Source organism: Notolepis coatsorum, assembly GCF_963971535.1.
Source record: "Notolepis coatsorum genome assembly, chromosome: 8".
Classification (NCBI taxonomy): Eukaryota; Metazoa; Chordata; class Actinopteri; order Aulopiformes; family Paralepididae; genus Notolepis; species Notolepis coatsorum.
The window spans coordinates 130,163,105-130,184,109 of record NC_140172.1 but is presented as its reverse complement, the minus strand read 5'-3'; the positions used below and the strand labels follow the sequence as shown (position 1 = coordinate 130,184,109).

Below are 21,005 nucleotides of genomic sequence, written 5' to 3'. Positions count from 1 at the left end.
ACCGAGAGGCGTAAGAGGAGACTCGCCTAGGAGGCCTCTCTTCCAACGCTCACCGATGTGCCAGCCATCCACGGCGTCATACATTGGCACACCGACGTTTCCAGACTTCACCCATGAGAACCGAGCACAGTACACGGAGCTACGGATGTGCTTAGAGACAATGATGGTGGATGTAGCTGATGAACGCCACAAGTATGCTATCCTATTGAAGCACCTGAAAGTGCCCAGAGCGCACAACATAGCGCTAGCTTATGCCACCTCTACGACCCCATACACCGCGGCTCTAGCAGCACTAGACCAAAGATATGGACGTATATGGGATTACGTAATACAAGAGATAAGGCATATTGACCGCCTACCCCCAGCAACAGACAATCGCTCACTAGACGACCTGTCTATCAAAGTACAATCCCTGGTAGGGATGCTGGGGGCGCAACGAGAAAAGGGTATGCACGAACTATACGGAAACTCGAATGTCGAGAGGATTTTAGAGAAGCTGCCGCCCGCCCGACAGGAGCGCTTCAGGCGGCAAAGAGACCACCGTGATCCTAACGGTCCCGAGCCATCCCTCCTAGACCTAGCCGACTTCCTGGCGAGAGAAGTCAGCAGCCTACGGTTGGATACGTTCGTGCGGAGCACACCAAGCTCCAGAGAGGGACCTAGGAGAGCAAACGATGGCCGAAGATTGGTGACTGTCATGCACCAATCAGAATCAGTACCGAGCAGCAAGAACCACAGTACCCCCTCGATGAAAGAGAAGTGGAAGATGGTGTGCCCGTACTGCGAAAAGTTACACTGGTTGTCACAATGTGACCTGTTCAAGAAGATGACAGCTGAAGAAGTGAGTCACAGGCGCTGTTACCGATGTGCGCGCAGTCACATGGCAGCCGAGTGCCGCCTAAAGAAGAGGTGTAGTCGGTGTGACGGAGCCCACCTAGATGTCCTACACGACAGTAACAGAAGAAAGCCTGCACCATCCAGCAGCACAAAGGCAAGTGTTATGTACATTGACCCCGCTAGCAGCGGGGGCGCCCAGGTGCTCTTAAAGGTGGTCCGCGTAACACTGAGTTACCAAGATAAGGTCATGGACACTTACGCCGTCCTTGATGACGGGTCAGAGAAGACCCTTCTCCTCGCGTCCGCTGCGGCCCAGCTGGGGCTGCGGGGGAGCGAAAACCAGATGACGATTCGGACAATAAGAGATCTAAAGACGATAAAGGGCGAGAATGTCTCCTTCACTATCGCAGCAAGCGGGCAGCCAGAGAGACGGTATAGGATTACTAATGCTTTCACCAGCCAAGAAATAGGACTATCGCAGTACACCTACCCCATCGCCAAGCTGATGGATAAATATGTGCACCTGCGTCAACTACCTATCCCGCTCATAGACGGTGCCACCCCGACCCTGCTGATAGGCTCCGACCATGCAGACCTCATAGTCCCGATAGACCGGGTCCATACAGGACCCAGAGGTTGTCCTGCAGCAGTCGAGACCCGCCTAGGATGGACATTACAAGGCCCCCTCGCCAAGTCTCTTAACCGAACAGCAGCCACTAGCTGCCTCCACTCCAGAGTGACAGAAGAAGACACCACTCTCCTGCAGCATGTCGAGAGGCTATGGACACTAGAGACAATGCCCTTTAAGAACGAAAAGAAAGACATTTGTTCTAAGGAAGATATTTACGCTATAGCCCTCCTCGAGCAAGGGACAAAGAGAGTCACAGTCAACGGAGTGATGAGATACGCAACTCCACTCCTGAGGCGAGAGGGAATGCCCACCTTTCACGCCACAAAAGAAGCGACGGAGCGGTATCTATTGAACACAGAGCGGCGCCTAGCCAAAGACCCCGCTCAAGAGACTGTGTACCGCGCTGAGATTAACAAGCTAATCACAGCGGGACACATAAAGAAAATTGACATTAAAGAGGCCGATCAGACGACCGAATCATGGTACGTGCCGCACCACAAGGTCCACCACAACGGCAAGGATCGTATTGTGTTTAACTGCAGCTACCAGATCGGATCACAAAATCTGAATAAAGAGCTCTTGCCCGGCCCAACACTCGGCCCCTCTCTACTAGGTGTGCTACTACGCTTCCGCCAGGACAAGGTGGCTATCAGCGGCGACATCAAAGGGATGTTCCTGCAGGTGAGACTAGTGGAGGAGGACAAGCCCCTGCTGCGGTTCCTATGGAGAGAGAGGATCGGAGATGAGCACCCAGCCATCTATCAATGGGAAGTCCTCCCTTTCGGAACCACATGCAGCCCATGCTGTGCTACGTTTGCACTACAAAAACACGTCGCAGAGGACCCAGCAGCAGATGAAGAGGTCCGACAAAGTGTGACAAATAGTTTCTACGTGGACAACTGTTTACAAAGCGTCTCGACGCCAGAAGAAGCCGAGGCTCTTCTACTCAAGCTCCGCGCCTCCCTGATCAAAGGCGGCTTTGATCTCAGGCAGTGGGCCAGCAGCGACCCGCAAGTATTGCGCAGCCTCTCCCCCGAGGACAAGGCAGCGAGCAGCGAGACCTGGATGGCGACCATCCCAGGAGAAGCCCAAGAAATGACACTAGGACTAGTCTGGCGCTTCAAAACAGACTCGCTCCATTATAGACACAAACCCCTGACCAAGGAGCAGGGAAGGTCGACGGCAATACCGACCACCAGACGGAGTGTATACAGAACACTCGCCAGACAATATGACCCGTTGGGATGTATTCTACCTTACACCACCAGGGCAAAGATGATTGTAAGAGCGCTATGGGACAAGGACCAGGGCTGGGACGATCCCATACCCGAACAGATAGTGGGAGACGGAACTCCGCTCACTCCCAGGTGTTAACATACGCCGCAGCTACTTCCCACCCACAGTGAGGCCAGAGACATGCAAGATGGACCTGCACGTATTCAGCGACGCCTCCGAAGTAGCCTACGGTTCGGTGGCCTACTTGCGTGCCCGAGAGGAGGGAGGAGAAATACATACTGCTTTCATCCTGGCTCGCTCAAGAATAGCCCCACGAAAGCAACAATCTATCCCGCGTCTAGAGCTCTGCGCAGCCCTAGCAGGAGCGCAGCTCGCCACGTTAATCCAACGTGAACTCACCATCCCGGTGCAAAGAACAATCTTGTGGTCAGACTCCACGACAGTACTCACATGGATCCGGTCTGATTCGTGCAGATACAAGGTCTTCGTGGGAGTCAGAGTCACCGAGATTCAAGAGTTAACAGAAGTAGCGAGCTGGAGGTATGTGGACACCAAACACAACCCAGCTGACGTCATCACCCGGGGAATGTCCCTGGATGACCTCACCCGTCACAACCTCTACAGTGACGGACCAGAGTTTCTCAAGCTCCCCGAAGAAGAGTGGCCTACACCCACCCCACGGGAGGCGAGTAAAGAGGAGGCCGAAAACAAGAAACCTATGTTCTGTGGATTGAACACACTCGTCTCCACAGACCCCGACATAGACGATTGCCTCACCCTACAGAGTGCGCAGCTAAAGACATTTCTGTGGCACCACCCAGAGGTTCAGCCCACGACTGACATTTCAGCAGCTGACTACGAAGAAGCAGAACTTCTTCTACTACAACGAGCCCAGAGAGACTCGTTCCCCGATGAGCTAGACTGTCTACAGGGAGCAAAGCCCGTCCCATCAGACAGCAGACTGCTCCACCTAGCCCCCGAGAGCGACGCCCATAGTCTCGTCAGAGTGGGTGGTCGTCTGCGGAGAGCCCCAGACTTACCGGATGACGTCAAGTACCCGATAGTCTTGAACAGCCGACACAAGGTCACAGAGCTGATCATAAAGAAATACGACGAGGATGTGCACCACGCAGGGGCAGAGAGAGTCTTCGCGGAGATCAGACGTCGTTATTGGATACTGCAAGGGAGAGAAGCAGTGCGGCGCTTCCAGCGAACCTGTCTAGACTGTCGTAAGTGGCGAGCCCAGCCCAGTATACCCCGGATGGCTGACCTACCTCCCTGTCGCCTCCGACTCGGCGACAAGCCTTTTCACTCCACCGGTATGGACTGTTTCGGCCCGCTGTATATAAAGAAAGGAAGAGGAACCGAGAAGCGGTGGGGTATTGTATTCAAATGCATGACCACCAGAGCGATACATATCGAACTCCTTCCAACCATGAGCACAGACTCATTCCTTATGGCCTTCCGAAGATTCACATCACGGAAAGGAAAACCGTCTACATTATTGTCTGATCACGGGACAAACTTCAAAGGCGGAGAAAGAGAGCTGAGAGAGAGCTTCCAAGCTATGGGCCCAGAACTTAAGACCCACCTCGCTCCATCCCAGATTGACTTCCAGTTTAATCCCCCGAACGCACCTCACTTCGGTGGAACTTGGGAACGAGAAGTACGTTCTATAAAGACAGCCCTGTACGCCGTGCTTGGGGCCCAGACCGTGGCGGAAGAAGTCTTAATGACAGTCCTCACGGAGATCGAGGGAGTATTGAACTCAAAGCCCCTCGGTTACGTCTCAAGTGATGTAGCAGATGTCGACCCAGTCACCCCCAACACACTCTTGATGGGGCGGCTGGACCCCGCGCTACCCCAGACAATGTACAGGCCTGAAGAAGCGAACGGCCGAAGAATGTGGAGGTACAGTCAAGTATTGGCTGACAAGTTTTGGAACAGCTTCCTACTCCACTACCTACCGTCTCTACAGACCCGCCAGAAATGGGTGAAAGAGAGAGACAATTTGACAGAAGGAACAGTCGTCATGATTATCGACCAGTCACTACCCCGAGCTATGTGGCCGGCTGGCCGCGTAAGCAAAGTGATCACCGGTGCCGATGGAAAGGTCCGAGCAGCTGAAGTGCTCGTCCAAGGGCGGACCTACACCCGACCCGTGGCGAGGCTAATAGAACTGCCAAGGCTCCCCGATACTATCGATGACGACCATGACCCCATGACTTTGTGAACTGACTGACCCTCACAGCGGACATTGAGTAGTGGACAGTGCGGTTAATCTGTCTCTGCTTAGCTAATTAGGTGGGACTAATTAGGGGGCGGCTTAGGATCAGATTAAACCGAATATATATATTTATTTATGGATATATATTGAATAGTATTTGTATATCGTTTGATATCCCTTGTATATTCCTTGTACATATGCACGGAATATCCCTTTAGCCTACTATAGCCCATAATAGTTAATTCTCTTATTGGACAAAGGACCAGGCGCCAGGGGACCAGCCCCTGGCGTCAAGTTCAAAGGTACCGACGAGACATGTCCGTACTAGCCCCGGCTCCGCTCAGGGATACGGCTACCGAAATGAGAGTGGCACTATTTGTTCACCGTGCATATAAATATGGCGCAAGTAAATGTAGAAGTCCCTTACCCTTCTTCCCAACTTAGTAACAGAACGTGAAGCCTCACCCACGATACGACGTGCGGTGAAGTATGGCCTGTTTGGCCTTAGAATAGCATTGAGACCTCGTGCGAATTAATAACTGAATTGTCAGAGTTTGGCACTGTACCGTTGAGTGCGACGTATTTCTATCAAGTAATAATAGTCTATCGTGTATGGTGCATCGTGCGGTTAGAGTTCTAAAGTGACCAGCATCTCCAACGCTTCCTCGTGTTATCTAGAGTCTTATCCAGGTTGGGCCGACCACATGGCGCTTTCATCCGAGGAGATCTAGGCGAGGACCGAGGGACATGTACACTGGATTACCTACCCGACGACTGCTGAGCCCTATGCGGCTGGAATATATATTTGCTTTGGTACTGTGATTTGTGGAGCGGATAATCGCCGACGCCTGTGAGTGTTGGATTTACCCCCGAGAGGAGTCAAGTTGAGTCGGCGCTCAGAGAGACTGAGGTCGCCTAGCTTCTTCTTCATTGTGGAGCTACAGCCTACAAGAGAACCAAGGTGTATTCATCTACGGATCAAGAGTCTATTGCACTGTCTTCTGTACTTGAAGTCTCCATAGATATCGTTGACCAGACGGTCTACTACCGACGGCTCTCCTACCCCCCCTACCGGCTTACAACCGGGAGGACCCCCTCCAGAATATCCCGCTATATCATTAAGTGTACCATAGATATAATTCCCTAAGAGCCAGGTTGTATACTTGCTTCCTGCGTAACCAGAGATTGGACATTCAGTGTTGATTTGCCTACGAGTACTCATTTGCCTTACAAGTGCATTCAAATGATAAATGTAAGATAAATATTCTATGTACCTTTTGCTCCATTAAATATTTGATTATTACCTTTGACTGGAACCGATTTCATTGTGGAAAGTGTTCATCATATTTAGATATCGTGTACTGTATGGCCAGTAGTTAAAGTACATAAAGCGGTAGTGGTTTAATGATACCATACTTATCAATACAGTCAGGGAATTGTACCCCTCAGTTACAGAGAGGCTCAGCATTGCATCTGGGTTGTGCTGACCACCATATTCAACAGGTAGCACGGAAGCGATTTGCGACTGATCAAAATTAGATTAGATTAGATTCAAATGTATTATCATTATACAGCACAAGTACAATACAACATATGTAACGTACGTTAGTGCGTTGTTGCAAATAAACTATAGATTTATAATTAGTGCTGTCAGGCGATTAAAAAAATGTATCTAATTAATTACAGGATTTGTAATTAATTAATCTAATTAATCACATTTTTATCGCATAACCATTTTGGGCCTGATATTTTATATTCTATAATCATATTTCAAATTGCATGTGTCCGGATGGCAGAATTCAGTACTGTATCTACAAAACCTTCTGTTTAATCATCTTCCCTTTATTAATTTGCTTAGATTTTTCAGGTCTGGTCAATTTTAGCACAGTGTTATTCACAGTCAAAAAAAATTTAAAATTTGAATTGATATTCTCATTTGGTTCATTATAATTTACTCAAGCCTAGTAACAGACACAGTATTTCTGACACTGGGAATACATTCCCTGAGATCCATAGATGTCCCTAGAATAAGATACCAAGAACATGCAAATGGACCATATAAAAAAAAAGTCTGTAAATGTTTATTCTACGTTCTTATGGAATGAATGAGATTAAAAAATATATATATATATATATATATATATATGCACAGGTTTTGGGATTGCCCACCAGTGGCTTGTTTTTGGAAATCCTTGACAGCTAAACTTTGATAATCCCATTGACAGCAGCGACACTGCTCCTAAATGATATATCACTGCTACCGGCATCCATACAACAGAAAATAATCATTCTGGCGGGCGTTACTGCAGCCAAGAAGCTGATAGCCATGAGGTGGAAAGAACCTGAGAGGCTCACAATGATTAATTGGTCTCTGACACTGTTGGATATAATTTATATGGAAATCTCTACTGCACGGGTGATTGGGGTTGGACAGGCCGGCATTGGACTTTGGGTCTCAGCGGCCGAGAGAGTAAAGGCCACAATCTAGCGGCGGAATGGGGTCGGGGTGTTGGTCCTGGGGGGTCCGGGGGTCCTGGGGTGGGAGTGGGGGAGGAAATGTCTTTTGTGGTGTCTATTGTGGTCTGTAATAGTATAAGTAGATTTTTTATGTTTTTATGTTATTATTATTGCGGTATTGTGAGGTCTTGTCATTATTATTATTACTGTATTGTGTTTGTCTTGTTTTGTGTATAATAATTTTTTTTAATAAAAAAAGGAAAGAAGCTATATCCGCGTGATTGAGTTTAGTTCTTATTCATTTATGTATTTATTCACTCAGTCATTTGCAGTGTTTGATGGCTTTTATTCATTTTCCGACATCACAATGCCTCGTTGAGGCATGCCTATAAATGTAAAACGTAATTTTTAACGATACAAATATTGTCGTATTTATTATTATTATAATTATTTAATTCCGAGGATGTCTGTAGAATCGACGTGAACGCAATCACCATGATTTCTCCCAAGTAAGAACACGGGCCACACCAGTCTGTCCGACTAACGACTGCCTTTCCACACCCGTAAATCCTGCTCTTAGTGAATCCCAGAGAAGGAACTGTTTGAGAATTCCAAAATCTGCCCGAAAAGCGTGCAGTCTGCCCGAAAAGTGAAGTTACGATGAAATTTGCTCGTAACGTTTCTCGTAAATCTGTTCGTGAATGAGGACCAATGTTGTCAATTGGTAGAATCCTTTCTCAGCACAATCCATGCTTTTCCTCATACTGGCTTCAGCTAGTTAGCCACAAACTAATGCAAAGTCAATAGGGTCAAGCTCCTGTCTGTACAAGCTGATGGGAAATGCGCTAACCAGTTTCCCCTGAGTCAGACAAGAAGATAGATACCGATTTCCTCTCTGTGCGTTCAAAAGAAAACAATCCGGCTGCAAGCTAGCCTAGCTTAGCACAAATTAATGGAAGCGGATATGGACCACTAGCCTAGCTGTTGGCCAAAAATACCTCTCCCAGAGTTTTAAACTAGGCTAGTGGTCCGTATCCGCTTATATTCATTTGTGCTAAGCTAGGCTAGCTTGTAGCCGGATAGCTTTCTACTGAATGCACAGAGCGCAAATTGGTATCTATCTTATTTTTATTTTTTTTATTATTATCTTTTCCCCCCTCCTTTTTCCTCCGATTTTCTCCCATCCCAATGTTAGTCGTTATGCCAATTCCCAATCCCCTTCCTGGTCGCTGCGCACTTACCCCCCACAGTCGGTCTGGGAGAGTGGAGGCTACCACGTGCTTCCTCCGACACACGTCCAGCCAATCAACCGCTTCTTTTCACCTGGCAGCGCGGATTCTCACTGAGAGGGCGTAGCGTGTGGAAGGATCACACTATCCCACTTAGATCCTATCCGCGCTTAGCAGGCGCCCCGACCGAACTGTAGGAGTCGCTGTTTACAACGACCCGGACCCACCCGCCAGCTTCTCCCACCCTCTAATACTGCCAATTGTATTAGTGTGAACGGCCAGCCAAGCTGGTGACAACCCCGGAGCTGTGAGCTGGATTCGAACAGGCGAATCCAGCCGCTCCGGGGTTGGTGACGAACGCAATCTCTGTTACGCCACCTGACCGCCCCTGGTATCTATCTTCTTGAAGAAAATGGTAAGCGCATTTTTTTTTTTTTTATCTACTTTTTCTTCCCATTTTCTATTTTTCTCCCTTCCCCAATTTCGTATTGTCCAATTCTACCCTCCCCTGTCTCGAACGCTGTTAGGCCATGCCTCCCACAAGCCGGCTGCAATGTGGACGAAGCCTTGCATCACGTGTCCCCTCCGGTACTCGAGGAGGCAGCCGTCGCATCTTTTCACCTGCACAGCGCGATCTCTCAGCGGCGAGGGACTGCGCAGGCGCACCAACCGACCTGTAGGAGTCGCTGTCCACAGCGTCCGATCCCCACCCACCAGCTTCCCACCCCCTAATACTGCCAATTGTATTAGTATGAACGACCAGCCAAGCTGGTAGCAACGCAGAGAGCTGGGCTCTAACCCAGCATCTCCTGCGTTGGTGGCGAGCGCCTTGCCCACTGCGCCACCTTGGTAAGCGCATTTCTCATGATATTTGCGTGTTCCTTTAAATGAGAACAAGCTAAATAGTAGGGAGACGGTGATTCAACAGGGGAATACAGAAATAACAGATTGGAAATACAACAGAGCCTCCGTGCTCCGACTCTCCTACCTCGTCCTTGTTCTGTTCAGTCTGCACGGACACGGTCACGCTGGTGGAATTCCCAGGGTTGGAGTTGTCGTCCGAGAACTTCCCCTCCATGATCAGGTCGATCCCCTTGGGCGCCATGTCACCCTCCATCTCCACCACTATGCCGTGCCTCTTGTCGGCACGGTAACGCTTGTGCATGTACTTGTAGAAGAGCAGGCGGCGGTCTGCGATCCAGGCCAAGACCACACACACTGGAAAGTACAGCAGGGTCACCACGGCCTCCCACACCTGCAAATAAACACCCAGTGCCAGTCAATAATGTACGTGAGAGACCCCTCGAGTGTTGTTGTCGTCATTTTGGAGGGAAAAAACAACACAAAGCCACCCAGTGCCTTTCTTTTCTTTTTGTTTCCTTTTCGTGTTTACCAGTAATTTTGTCCGTTATCCTGTATTTGGGGTAAAGTGACATTTTACAGAAGGAGTATAATGTTTTGCTAATTCGCCTATTTTTAATAGCCACATTGCTAACGTTAAAGGAACACGGCAAGATTATCGGAAATGGGCTTACCGTCTTCTCCAGAGTCAGACAATTAGATACCAATTTCCTCTCTGTGCGTTCAGTAAAAGCTATCCGACAATTTTTTTTCATGTTTAAAATGTATCTTGTCTGATTCTGGAGAAGACGGTAAGTTATTTTCCCATAATCTCGCCGTGTTCCTTTAAATGAGCGCGTATTGCAATTTCGTTACGCCACCCCCACACTACGAGGACGCAGTGCGGCTGGTGATGTCGGAGTGACCTGGGACCTGCAGCAGGTCAGCTTTGGCGAGCGATAAACTGCCACATCGAGAGTCAAAGTCTGAGAGAGAAATAGATTTAAAAAAAATACTTTTAAGAAAGACCTTGTTCAAGGTAAAGAGCCCATGTGAACCGCAGACAATGCCAGATTAATAACCCATTAATTTACCCACGCTGAGGGGCCCGCCCTCCCTTATTTGGGCAGAGAAATGTACTCTCAAGCCCCACCCTCTTTTCTTGATCCTGCAGTCACAACTGTTGCTTCACAAACAAAGTTCAATTACAATACATGTGAGAGGTCTATGAAGAATGTAACAACTCCATGTAATGCCATACATAACAACACTGCACACACATACAGCACACACACACACACACACGCACACACACACACACACACACCTACACACACACACACACACGCACACACACACACACGCGCACACACACACGCACACACACACACACACACACACACACACACACACACACCTCTACAACTCCAGGTGAGATGACGGCAAGTATGAGGTAGAGCCAGATGTAGGCGAAGATGCTCCAGAAGGCTGTGACAAAGAACACTCGCAGGTGTTTGATTTTGCGAGACTCTCCGTCGGGGACGACCCACACGCACACGCCGATGATCACGAACATGTTGAAGGCGGCGCTGCCCACGATGGTGCTCGGGCCCAGCTCCCCCGCATGGAAATTGTGCCCGCACACCTGCCACACGGAGAAGACATGAGAAGCGACACAATGCAAAGCATTATTAGTAGGGCTGTACCGAATGCTTCGAAGCTTCGATCATAATGTTGACATTCGAATTCTAAATCAACATTCGAATTTTTTATTTGTAATAAAAAAATATTTCTTCACAGTTGCAGTTAAAGATTAGGCTACACTAATATTATAATATTATACTATAAGACGTGACCATCACTTTCATACCAACCGTGCCCTTATTGGATTATTTATGTTGACGAAACTGATAAAGAAAGTTGATTTAATAAAAGAAAAATACTAATTTAATCAGATTAATCACTTTATTCAAATTGAGGATTTCGTTTGAAAAAATAAATAAATAAATTTACAAAAGTATAATATATATATATATTTTTTTTGTATGATTTAAAAAAAATTACATTCGAAGCTTCGTTTGAATACTTCAATAGAAGCGTTGAATGTTAAAAAAATGACATTCGGTACAGCCCTAATTATTAGTGAAGCAATGAACTAGGACACTATGAACACTTTTCTGTCTTTACACAAAGTGCCATGGCTGTGAGCCACCACTGGGGGGCAGAGTGGCTGAGTGAGTGAGTGAGTGAGTGAGTGGGTGAGTGAGTGAGTGAGTGAGTGAGTGAGTGAGTGAGTGAGTGAGTGAGTGAGTGAGCGAGCGAGCGGGTGAGTGAGTGAGTGAGTGAGTGAGTGAGTGAGTGGGTGAGTGAGTGAGTGAGTGAGTGGGTGAATGAGTGAGTGAGTGAGTGGGTGAGTGAGTGAGTGGGTGAGTGAGTGGGTGAGTGAGTGAGTGAGTGAGTGAGTGAGTGAGTGAGTGGGTGAGTGAGTGAGTGAGTGAGTGAGTGAGTGGGTGAGTGAGTGGGTGAGTGAGTGAGTGGGTGAGTGAGTGAGTGAGTGGGTGAGTGAGTGAGTGAGTGAGTGAGTGAGTGAGTGAGTGAGTGGGTGAGTGAGTGAGTGAGTGAGTGGGTGAGTGGGTGAGTGAGTGAGTGAGTGGGTGAGTGAGTGAGTGAGTGAGTGAGTGAGTGAGTGGGTGGGTGAGTGAGTGAGTGAGTGAGTGAGTGAGTGTGTGAGTGAGTGAACGAGTGAACAAGTGAACGAGTGAACGAGCGAGTGAGTGACACTGGTCTATGAGGTTCTTTGCATCTAAAAAGGTATAAATGTACATGCTCTGGGAAAATAAATGTAATAAATAAACAAACAAATAGTAATGCATCACATTGACTGTGTTTGTGATGAGAGGATGTACCTCGATGACAGAGAGCAGGATCTCCGGTGCCGAGGAGCCCAGCGCCATGAGGGTGAGGTTGGACACGGTCTCATTCCAGACGCGCACAGTGGTTACTGTCGTCTCTCCATTGGGCTGTGTGATGGTCATCTTCCTCTCCTAGAGGGACAGGGAGACACGTGTGATGCAACCTGCACCACCAGTTCACACCGCTTTCCCCTGGTGGTGTGTTATGTCCCAGGCTTTTTGGCCTGTGGTACAGCTGACTGCTGCTAATTGGCTGATTAGTGCTAATTGGACACCGTGCTCAAAAGGCCTTCCCCACACACACATGCAGGGTGACTGTTGCTAGAAGAGATTGTGTAAACAGTGTCTCTTCCCTTTCCACCAGTTTGCTCTTTAGTTTGTGCTAGTTATCATAGTTAGAATAGACAATTGATGTCTGTTTGCACTAATGTTGCTTCCCTTTGAGCCAGGGTCGTAACATGGTGCTACTCCTGAGTTCACATACCGCAAAACTTTTATTCTCATATAGACGTCTCATATGGCTGTCCCCTTTACTGGCCGGGTGTGGCTACATGTTTTGACAAATAAAGGCCAATCTCAATTAGAATTAGGTCTACATTATTTGTTTATCTGGTTGCCATTGACGCTGCAACACAGTTATTTATTTTGTTACTTGCATTCAAACGTCAATCACATTTGCTGATCGCCATGGCGGCACAGAGAAAAAAGTACAACCCGAAATTCAAGACGGTAAAAGGGCGGGGGGAGGAATCTTATTACAAGCTAAAGTAAACTGACTGACTGAATAAAAAACAGCAGGAGTATTTTTAAGTTTAAAAAGATGTTTAAAAACAGGGTTCTAGAATCTTATAGTCAAATTTAACATACATGTAGAATCTGTTTTTCTCTACCATGAAACTCGGGTATTGGAGATTAAGTTTTGATTTTCCTATGTTGGCTTATGTTCTTTGTTCGGTTTTTGTTGATTGTTGATTTTTTGTTTGTTTGTTTGTTTAATCTTGCAAACTTTAACTTTTTTTGTTCTTTTCGGGGTCGTTTTTTGTTGATTTTTGATGTTTTTTTTGTTTGTTTGTTATATTTTGCAAACTTTAACTTTTTTGAATTTGTTTTTGAATTAGGGGTAGGTTGCTCTATAAGCCTTCGGCTTCAAACCTATCCTTTTCGTTTGTTTATTTGTAAAAAAATTCGAAAGATAATTTTTTTTATGTTTATTTATTTGTATTTGTAAACATTTGAAATAAAATAATTCATTCATTCATTCATTCAAACTACATTGCAGGGTCATAATGTCTGGTAAAAATTATTTGAGTGGGCGCTGTCCAGTGCTGAAGGTCTGACTCTCTGCATGAGCTGCTGAGTGTGTGTGGGCTGGGCGCTCTAATAATGTAATGCTAAGCTAATAATGTTAAATCGATTGGTGTTTCGGCCCTACACAAGCTAGAGTTAAAAATCAAAATGCATATGATCGGTATCATGTTCCACCATGAATGCATGAAGGGGGGGGGGGGGGGGGGCGGGGGAAGTCGTTTCTGATTATTGATGACCAATAACGGCATTCGTTATTGCAACATCATATGCTAACCGGGTGGATGGTATGAGAACAAGGCCCGATCAGACTGAAATTGACATCAAATCGCTCTTACCTGTGGCCGGTTGGATTACAAAAAGAATTTCCCAGTTATTTGATCGCCATCTGGTAGATCGATATGTCCATTGGCTGATGCTATATTCCTTTACTGCATACTGAATTCGGCGTCGCAATAAGTATTCCAGGCCATCGGTTGAAGCCCTCGCTTCAGGCTAACAGAAAAGCTAACCCGGAGCGAAAAAAAGGTGACACCCGGTCTGCAACAGGGGAAACTGCATTATCGAGACAGCGCCAATACCAGGATCTGGCCGGTACTGCACTTTCAAAGTCCCGATATGCAGTTTCCAGCCAAAATACAGCTCCGTGATATTGAGTAGGATATTAAAATGGAATAAAAGCAAAACCGAGTTTACAACGTATATATACGTGGTTGGCCTTTTAAGGATGGTGCCCAATCACGTATATATACGTGGTTGGCCGCGAAACGGTTAACAGTGAACATATCGCTACTTGATACTCAGCTTGAGCATTTCAGGTGCAGGTAATAGCGTGGGACAGAGTCTTAAAGTGCACATAGTGAAGTGCATACCTGTGAGGTGATGACCTCTATTGAGGCCATGAAACGGTCGGCGATGATGGACACGCCCATGAACATGTACATGAGGCAGCTGAAGTACAGCACCGCCCTGCCCGCCTGCTCGCCCACCGGGGGGCTGAGCGGCAGCCACACGGGCAGCAGGACGCCGGGCCGACACACCACCGGGGTCATACACTTCAGCTTGTGGCCCGTGATGTTTCCCGAGGGATGGGGCTGCTGGGTGCCCGACGCCCGCTCCATCGTCTGGGGCACGGCCGAGGAGCCGCAGAGTTGCGGCGGTAGGAGGAGGAGGAGCGAGAGGAGGAGGAAGATGAGGGGGAAGGGGAGAGAGGGGAGGGGCCCCATGCTATCCCTGAGTCAGACGGCGCCTGGGGTCACCGGAGCGGCAGCTGTGGTTGAAGACTCTCCTGAGGAGACAAGAGGAAGAAGTGGAGACACGTTTAGGGAAGGAAGAGTGTGTCAAGAACCACCACAGCAGAGAACCAATCTCATGTATTCAAAGGCTCACACTCTAAATACAAAATGGTTCTTTAATGCTTCTTTCAGGTGTAAACACATCTGAGGTTCAAGAAGATCTTGTAGAGTATCATATAATCAATGTAAAATTGAGAGTTCTTGCAGTATGTGGCAATGATTGTTTTAGGAGGATAATTCCTGACTCATTCATGGTCCAACTGACGTTCAACCTGATGCTAGATGATAGAAAGATCATCTAGGTAGGGCTGACCCCGATTAGTCGACTAATCGATCAAAAGGAGCCGTAGTCGACTGCCAATATATTATATATTTTTTTTTAATTCTTTCCAAAAGCAAAGACGCCTAGAAGCGTGGCTAACGCTAATAGTGCGCATACCAGAGAAGCTAACTGCCTAAGAAAACGGGCACAGAGGCACTGAAAGAGGATTTCACCCATCTAATGAACAAAATAATTTTTTTTTTTTTTAAATAAAGTCGAGGTCAGCCCTAGGTATATCCCGAACTGTCCTTTGACCCTCTGAGACCCATACGATTTTAGGTGGTTATGGGTATTTATTACATGGCGTTTTCACATTCGCCGAAATGCTTGCTTGTGATTGGTCAATAGCGCTCGTCAGATGTCCGATATTACTCGATAACGGACCTCTGTGGAACAATAATGACCTCTGTGCGCAGCTGTTCGCAATCAAGGCCACTGACACACTGCATCATGGTGTGCAGCCAATCAGACACACCTGCTGGCTGCACTGACAGCGGAGTGTGTGTGACGATGACAGCGGAGCCAGAACAGAACTGCGTCTGCATTTGATCTCGTCTTGTCGATGTAAAATGAATTAGGTATATTGTTAGTAAGTTAGCCATGTAATAAGCGGGATAATGTATAGCCTATACTCGATCATTGTCGCAAAATAATTTACCTTCACTGACGTTTAAAACACCTCGGCGCTGCGCCTCTGTATTTTAAACTCCGTGTCGGTCAATTATTTTGCGACAATGACCTCGTAGCTATACATTATCCCTTACATATACAATCCATTTCAACATGTCACCTCTATGAGAGAATGTTGTGTCTATGAATAACTGTTTTGCAGTGTTGGGGAAGCTACTCTGAAACCATAGTTTTGCAAACTATTAATTACTTCACACTGGAAGGAGTTGAACTACAGTAAACTACCCTCAACAAAAGTATAGGAAAACTGCTTAGAAAAGGTAGTTCAAGCTACTTAAAGGTCCCCTATTGTAAAAATGGCCTTTTCCAGTGTTTCGCATTGTTTTCAAGCAATGTGGGGTTGTACCAACCAACACTGACTAAATGTGAAATCTGTACCAAGTCCCATTTCTGGGGTTCAGCTGAGACAATAACTCCCCCCACTGAAACAAGCCATTCTGAATTGACTCGCTCGCTGACGTGAATAGGCGCCGATCTGCCACCGCCCGCCCACAATCAACTGTGATATACGTTGAAATTATGAGCAAAACCACAGCGAGTGGCAATAATGCGGAAGCGGTTTCGACAGCAGAGTTGCCACCTTCAGCTATTCCACTGTCAGCACTTCCTCAAAAGTGTTCGACAGCATAGCTCCAGAGTGCTTTGGTCGAAATAGTCCCAGCTCCCCCCCCCCGCGCGCTGTTTCTATGTGCAGTGAAAACTTCTAACAAGCTTTGCAATGTATCCTCGTTATTCCTGATGCCCACTAACGTTAGCCGCTAGCTAGCCACCCCAGTCACACAGACAGAGAAGACAGCAGCTGCACTAATAAAAAAAGGGTGAGAGGGATTGGGACTCGGGGGGGGGGCTCTCTCTCTCTCTCTACTGGTGCGCTTTGAAAAGGTTCCTCCATCCTAGCGTATCTGCCAGTGCAGGTGGGTGACTGTCAATCAAAGCGCATTGCGAGTATGGGCGGAGCACAGCCAAAAACAGCTTGTACTTTGGAAGGGGAGAAAGTGGTGCTCCAAAGTACTTGATTAAAAATACAAAACAATGAATTTTATTGAAAAGAAAACCTTACAGATGTGTTCCATAGACTCACAGGAATTGTGTAAAATTGCCCAAATAGTGAACAATAGGGGACCTTTAAAAAAGAAAAATAATAAAAATTGTATTCTGAAATCCACATAATGAAATGTAATACCAAACTATAGCATAGTATAATAAATAACCAGTCACATGTCTGCATAATATACCAATTAACAACTACAATCCCTATTCAAAACCTGCCTGCCCAGAGCACATGCCTGTGCCTATTTGGAACGGGCAGATTGCTTGGCCCCACACTATTGCAGCTTGCAGCATTCTCGAGAACCACAAATCCATTCAACTTCACATTCGACACACTATTTACACTGATGATGCTGCTACAGCGCTACCTATTGGCCAAATGGCACCAGATAATGTCATTGTCACTCAGACATAATTCCTACACATGTGAATGAATGAATGATCATTGCATTTATATAGTGCTTTTCTCTAGACTCTAAGCGCTCCCCACAATGTAGGGTGGAAATGGCCTCCTTCACCACCACTGTGTAGCACCCAAACTTGGGCTACACAGACTCAATGGCTGCCATACACTGGCACCAGGCACACGTCTCACTACACTACACAATGGCTGAACACCTCAGGAGACAAGGATTGATATCAGCCAATTAAGGGGGGGAGGGATGATTAGATGGCCTTGATGTCAGAAACCTGATTGGGAATTTGGCCAGGAACTTTCTCTCTTATCTTTGAGTTCTTTAACAACCTAAATCAGTCTGGACCTGGTGTTTGATGTCTCATCCGAAGGATGGCACTCACAGCTGTACGGTGTCCCTATCACCGTAACAGGGGCATTGTTACTGACAAGTCCAGAGTGCTCCCTGCTGGAGAACAACACCACCTTCCGACAGCGGCCTTGACCGGGGATTGAACCAGTGTTCTTCCGATCATGAGCCCAGAGCTTTACCCATGTAGCCACGCTGCCGGACATGTCCACCAAATGTGGTGGTAATAGCACAACGAGTTCAGTAGATATGATATTTCTTGTAATATAAGTCCTGCCCACAGCATTTGAGCAAACTTGGGAGGGCCAGCTATAGCAAAACTGTATGGAATATCAATAAATTCTCTCTTGATCTGCCAATTCTGTGCACATTTTATTTAAATCTTTTACTGCTGTGAAGCACTTTGAGCTTGTAGAAAAGGTGCTATACAAATAAAGTTTATTATGATGGAAAATCTATCTAAATGCAAATGGTTGTCAGACTGTAGCACCAACATCTAAAATGTAAAGTTTGTTGTCAGACTGTAGCACCAACATCTAAAATGTAGTTTGTTGTCAGACTGTAGCACCGACATCTAAAATGTAAAGTTTATTTGTCAGACTGTAGCACCAACATCTAAAATGTAAAGTGTGTTGTCAGACTGTAGCACCAACATCTAAAATGTAAAGTTTGTCAGACTGTAGCACCGACATCTAAAATGTAAAGTTTGTCAGACTGTAGCACCAACATCTAAAATGTAAAGTTTATTTGTCAGACTGAAGCACCGACATCTAAAATGTAAAGTTTATTTGTCAGACTGAAGCACCGACATCTAAAATGTAAAGTTTATTTGTCAGACTGAAGCACCGACATCTAAAATGTTTTTTTTTTATCCACTTTTTCTCCCATTTTTCTATATTTTTCTCCCATCCCAATTTCATATCATCCAATTCAACCCTCCCCTGTCACGAACGCTGTTTCTTGCCTCCCACAAGCCGGCTGCAATGTGGACTAAGTCATACATAGCACAAGTCCCCTCCGGTACTTGAGGTAACAGCAGTCGCATCTTTTCACCTGCGCAGCTCGATCTCTCAGTGGCGAGGAGTAACGCGTGGGAGGCTCACGCTGCCCCAGACACTTCCTGATTCTACTGCGCAGGCGCACCAACGACCTGTAGGAGTCGCTGTCCACAACGCCCGATCCCCACCCATCAGTTTCCCACCCCCTAATACGGCCAATGTGTATTAGTACGGACGACCAGCTAAACTGAAAGCAATGTGGAGAGCTGGGCTCGAACAGGCAAGCCCAGCGTCTCCAGATTTCGTGGCGAGCGCCTTGCCCACTACGCCACGTAGCCGCCCCTCCAACATCTAAAATGTAAAGTTTGTTGTCAGACTGTAGCACCGACATCTAAAATGTAAAGTTAGTTGTCAGACTGTAGCACCGACATCTAAAATGTAAAGTTTGTTGTCATACTGTAGCACCGACATCTAAAATGTAAAGTTTGTTGTCAGACTGTAGCACCGACATCTAAAATGTAAAGTTTGTTGTCATACTGAAGCACCGACATCTAAAATGTAAAGTTTGTTGTCAGACTGTAGCACCGACATCTAAAGTGTAAAGTTTGTTGTCAGACTGAAGCACCAACATCTAAAATGTAAAGTGTGTTGTCAGACTGTAGCACCAACATCTAAAATGTAAAGTGTGTTGTCAGACTGTAGCACCAACATCTAAAATGTAAAGTGTGTTGTCAGACTGTAGCACCAACATCTAAAATGTAAAGTGTGTTGTCAGACTGTAGCACCAACATCTAAAATGTAAAGTTTGTCAGACTGTAGCACCAACATCTAAAATGTAAAGTTTGTCAGACTGTAGCACCAACATCTAAAATGTAAAGTTTGTTGTCAGACTGTAGCACCAACATCTAAAATGTAAAGTTTGTCAGACTGTAGCACCAACATCTAAAATGTAAAGTTTGTCAGACTGTAGCACCGACATCTAAAGTGTAAAGTGTGTTGTCAGACTGAAGCACCGACATCTAAAATGTAAAGTTTGTCAGACTGTAGCACCGACATCTAAAATGTAAAGTTTGTTGTCAGACTGAAGCACCAACATCTAAAATGTAAAGTGTGTTGTCAGACTGTAGCACCGACATCTAAAATGTAAAGTTTGTTGTCAGACTGAAGCACCAACATCTAAAATGTAAAGTTTGTTGTCAGACTGTAGCACCAACATCTAAAATGTAAAGTTTGTTGTCATACTGAAGCACCAACATCTAAAATGTAAAGTGTGTTGTCAGACTGTAGCACCGACATCTAAAATGTAAAGTTTGTTGTCAGACTGAAGCACCAACATCTAAAATGTAAAGTTTGTTGTCAGACTGAAGCACCAACATCTAAAATGTTTTTTTTTATCCACTTTTTCTCCCATTTTTCTATATTTTTCTCCCATCCCAATTTCGTATCATCCAATTCAACCCTCCCCTGTCACGAACGCTGTTTCTTGCCTCCCACAAGCCGGCTGCAATGTGGACTAAGTCATACATAGCACAAGTCCCCTCCGGTACTTGAGGTAACAGCAGTCGCATCTTTTCACCTGCGCAGCTCGATCTCTCAGTGGCGAGGAGTAACGCGTGGGAGCCTCACGCTGCCCCAGACACTTCCTGATTCTACTGCGCAGGCGCACCAACCGACCTGTAGGAGTCGCTGTCCACAACGCCCGATCCCCACCCATCAGTTTCCCACCCCCTAATACGGCCAATGTGTATTAGTACGGACGACCAGCTAAACTGAAAGCAATGTGGAGCGCTGGGCTCGAACAGGCAAGCCCAGCGTCTCCAGATTCCGTGGCGAGCGCCTTGCCCACTACGCCACATAGCCGCCCCTCCAACATCTAAAATGTAAAGTGTGTTGTCATACTGAAGCACCAACATCTAAAATGTAAAGTTTGTTGTCAGACTGAAGCACCAACATCTAAAATGTAAAGTTTGTTGTCAGACTGTAGCACCGACATCTAAAATGTAAAGTTTGTTGTCATACTGAAGCACCAACATCTAAAATGTAAAGTTTGTTGTCATACTGAAGCACCAACATCTAAAATGTAAAGTGTGTTGTCAGACTGTAGCACCGACATCTAAAATGTAAAGTTTGTTGTCAGACTGAAGCACCAACATCTAAAATGTAAAGTTTGTTGTCATACTGAAGCACCAACATCTAAAATGTAAAGTTTGTT

The 21,005-nt window shown here is 46.3% G+C and overlaps 1 protein-coding gene across 1 annotated transcript in view; it reads right to left on the bottom strand.

Moving 5' to 3' along the window:
- slc8a2a (solute carrier family 8 member 2a) overlaps positions 1-21,005 on the bottom strand; it is a 137,182-nt gene that overhangs the window by 24,448 nt on the left and 91,729 nt on the right. The window contains exons 2-5 of the mRNA XM_084319909.1: positions 14,547-14,962; positions 12,364-12,501; positions 10,875-11,102; positions 9,606-9,872 (exon numbers count right to left, since the gene is read on the bottom strand). Coding sequence (XP_084176035.1) covers positions 9,606-9,872; positions 10,875-11,102; positions 12,364-12,501; positions 14,547-14,900 — 987 coding nt within the window. The 5' untranslated portion in view covers positions 14,901-14,962. The remainder of the gene's footprint in view (positions 1-9,605; positions 9,873-10,874; positions 11,103-12,363; positions 12,502-14,546; positions 14,963-21,005) is intronic.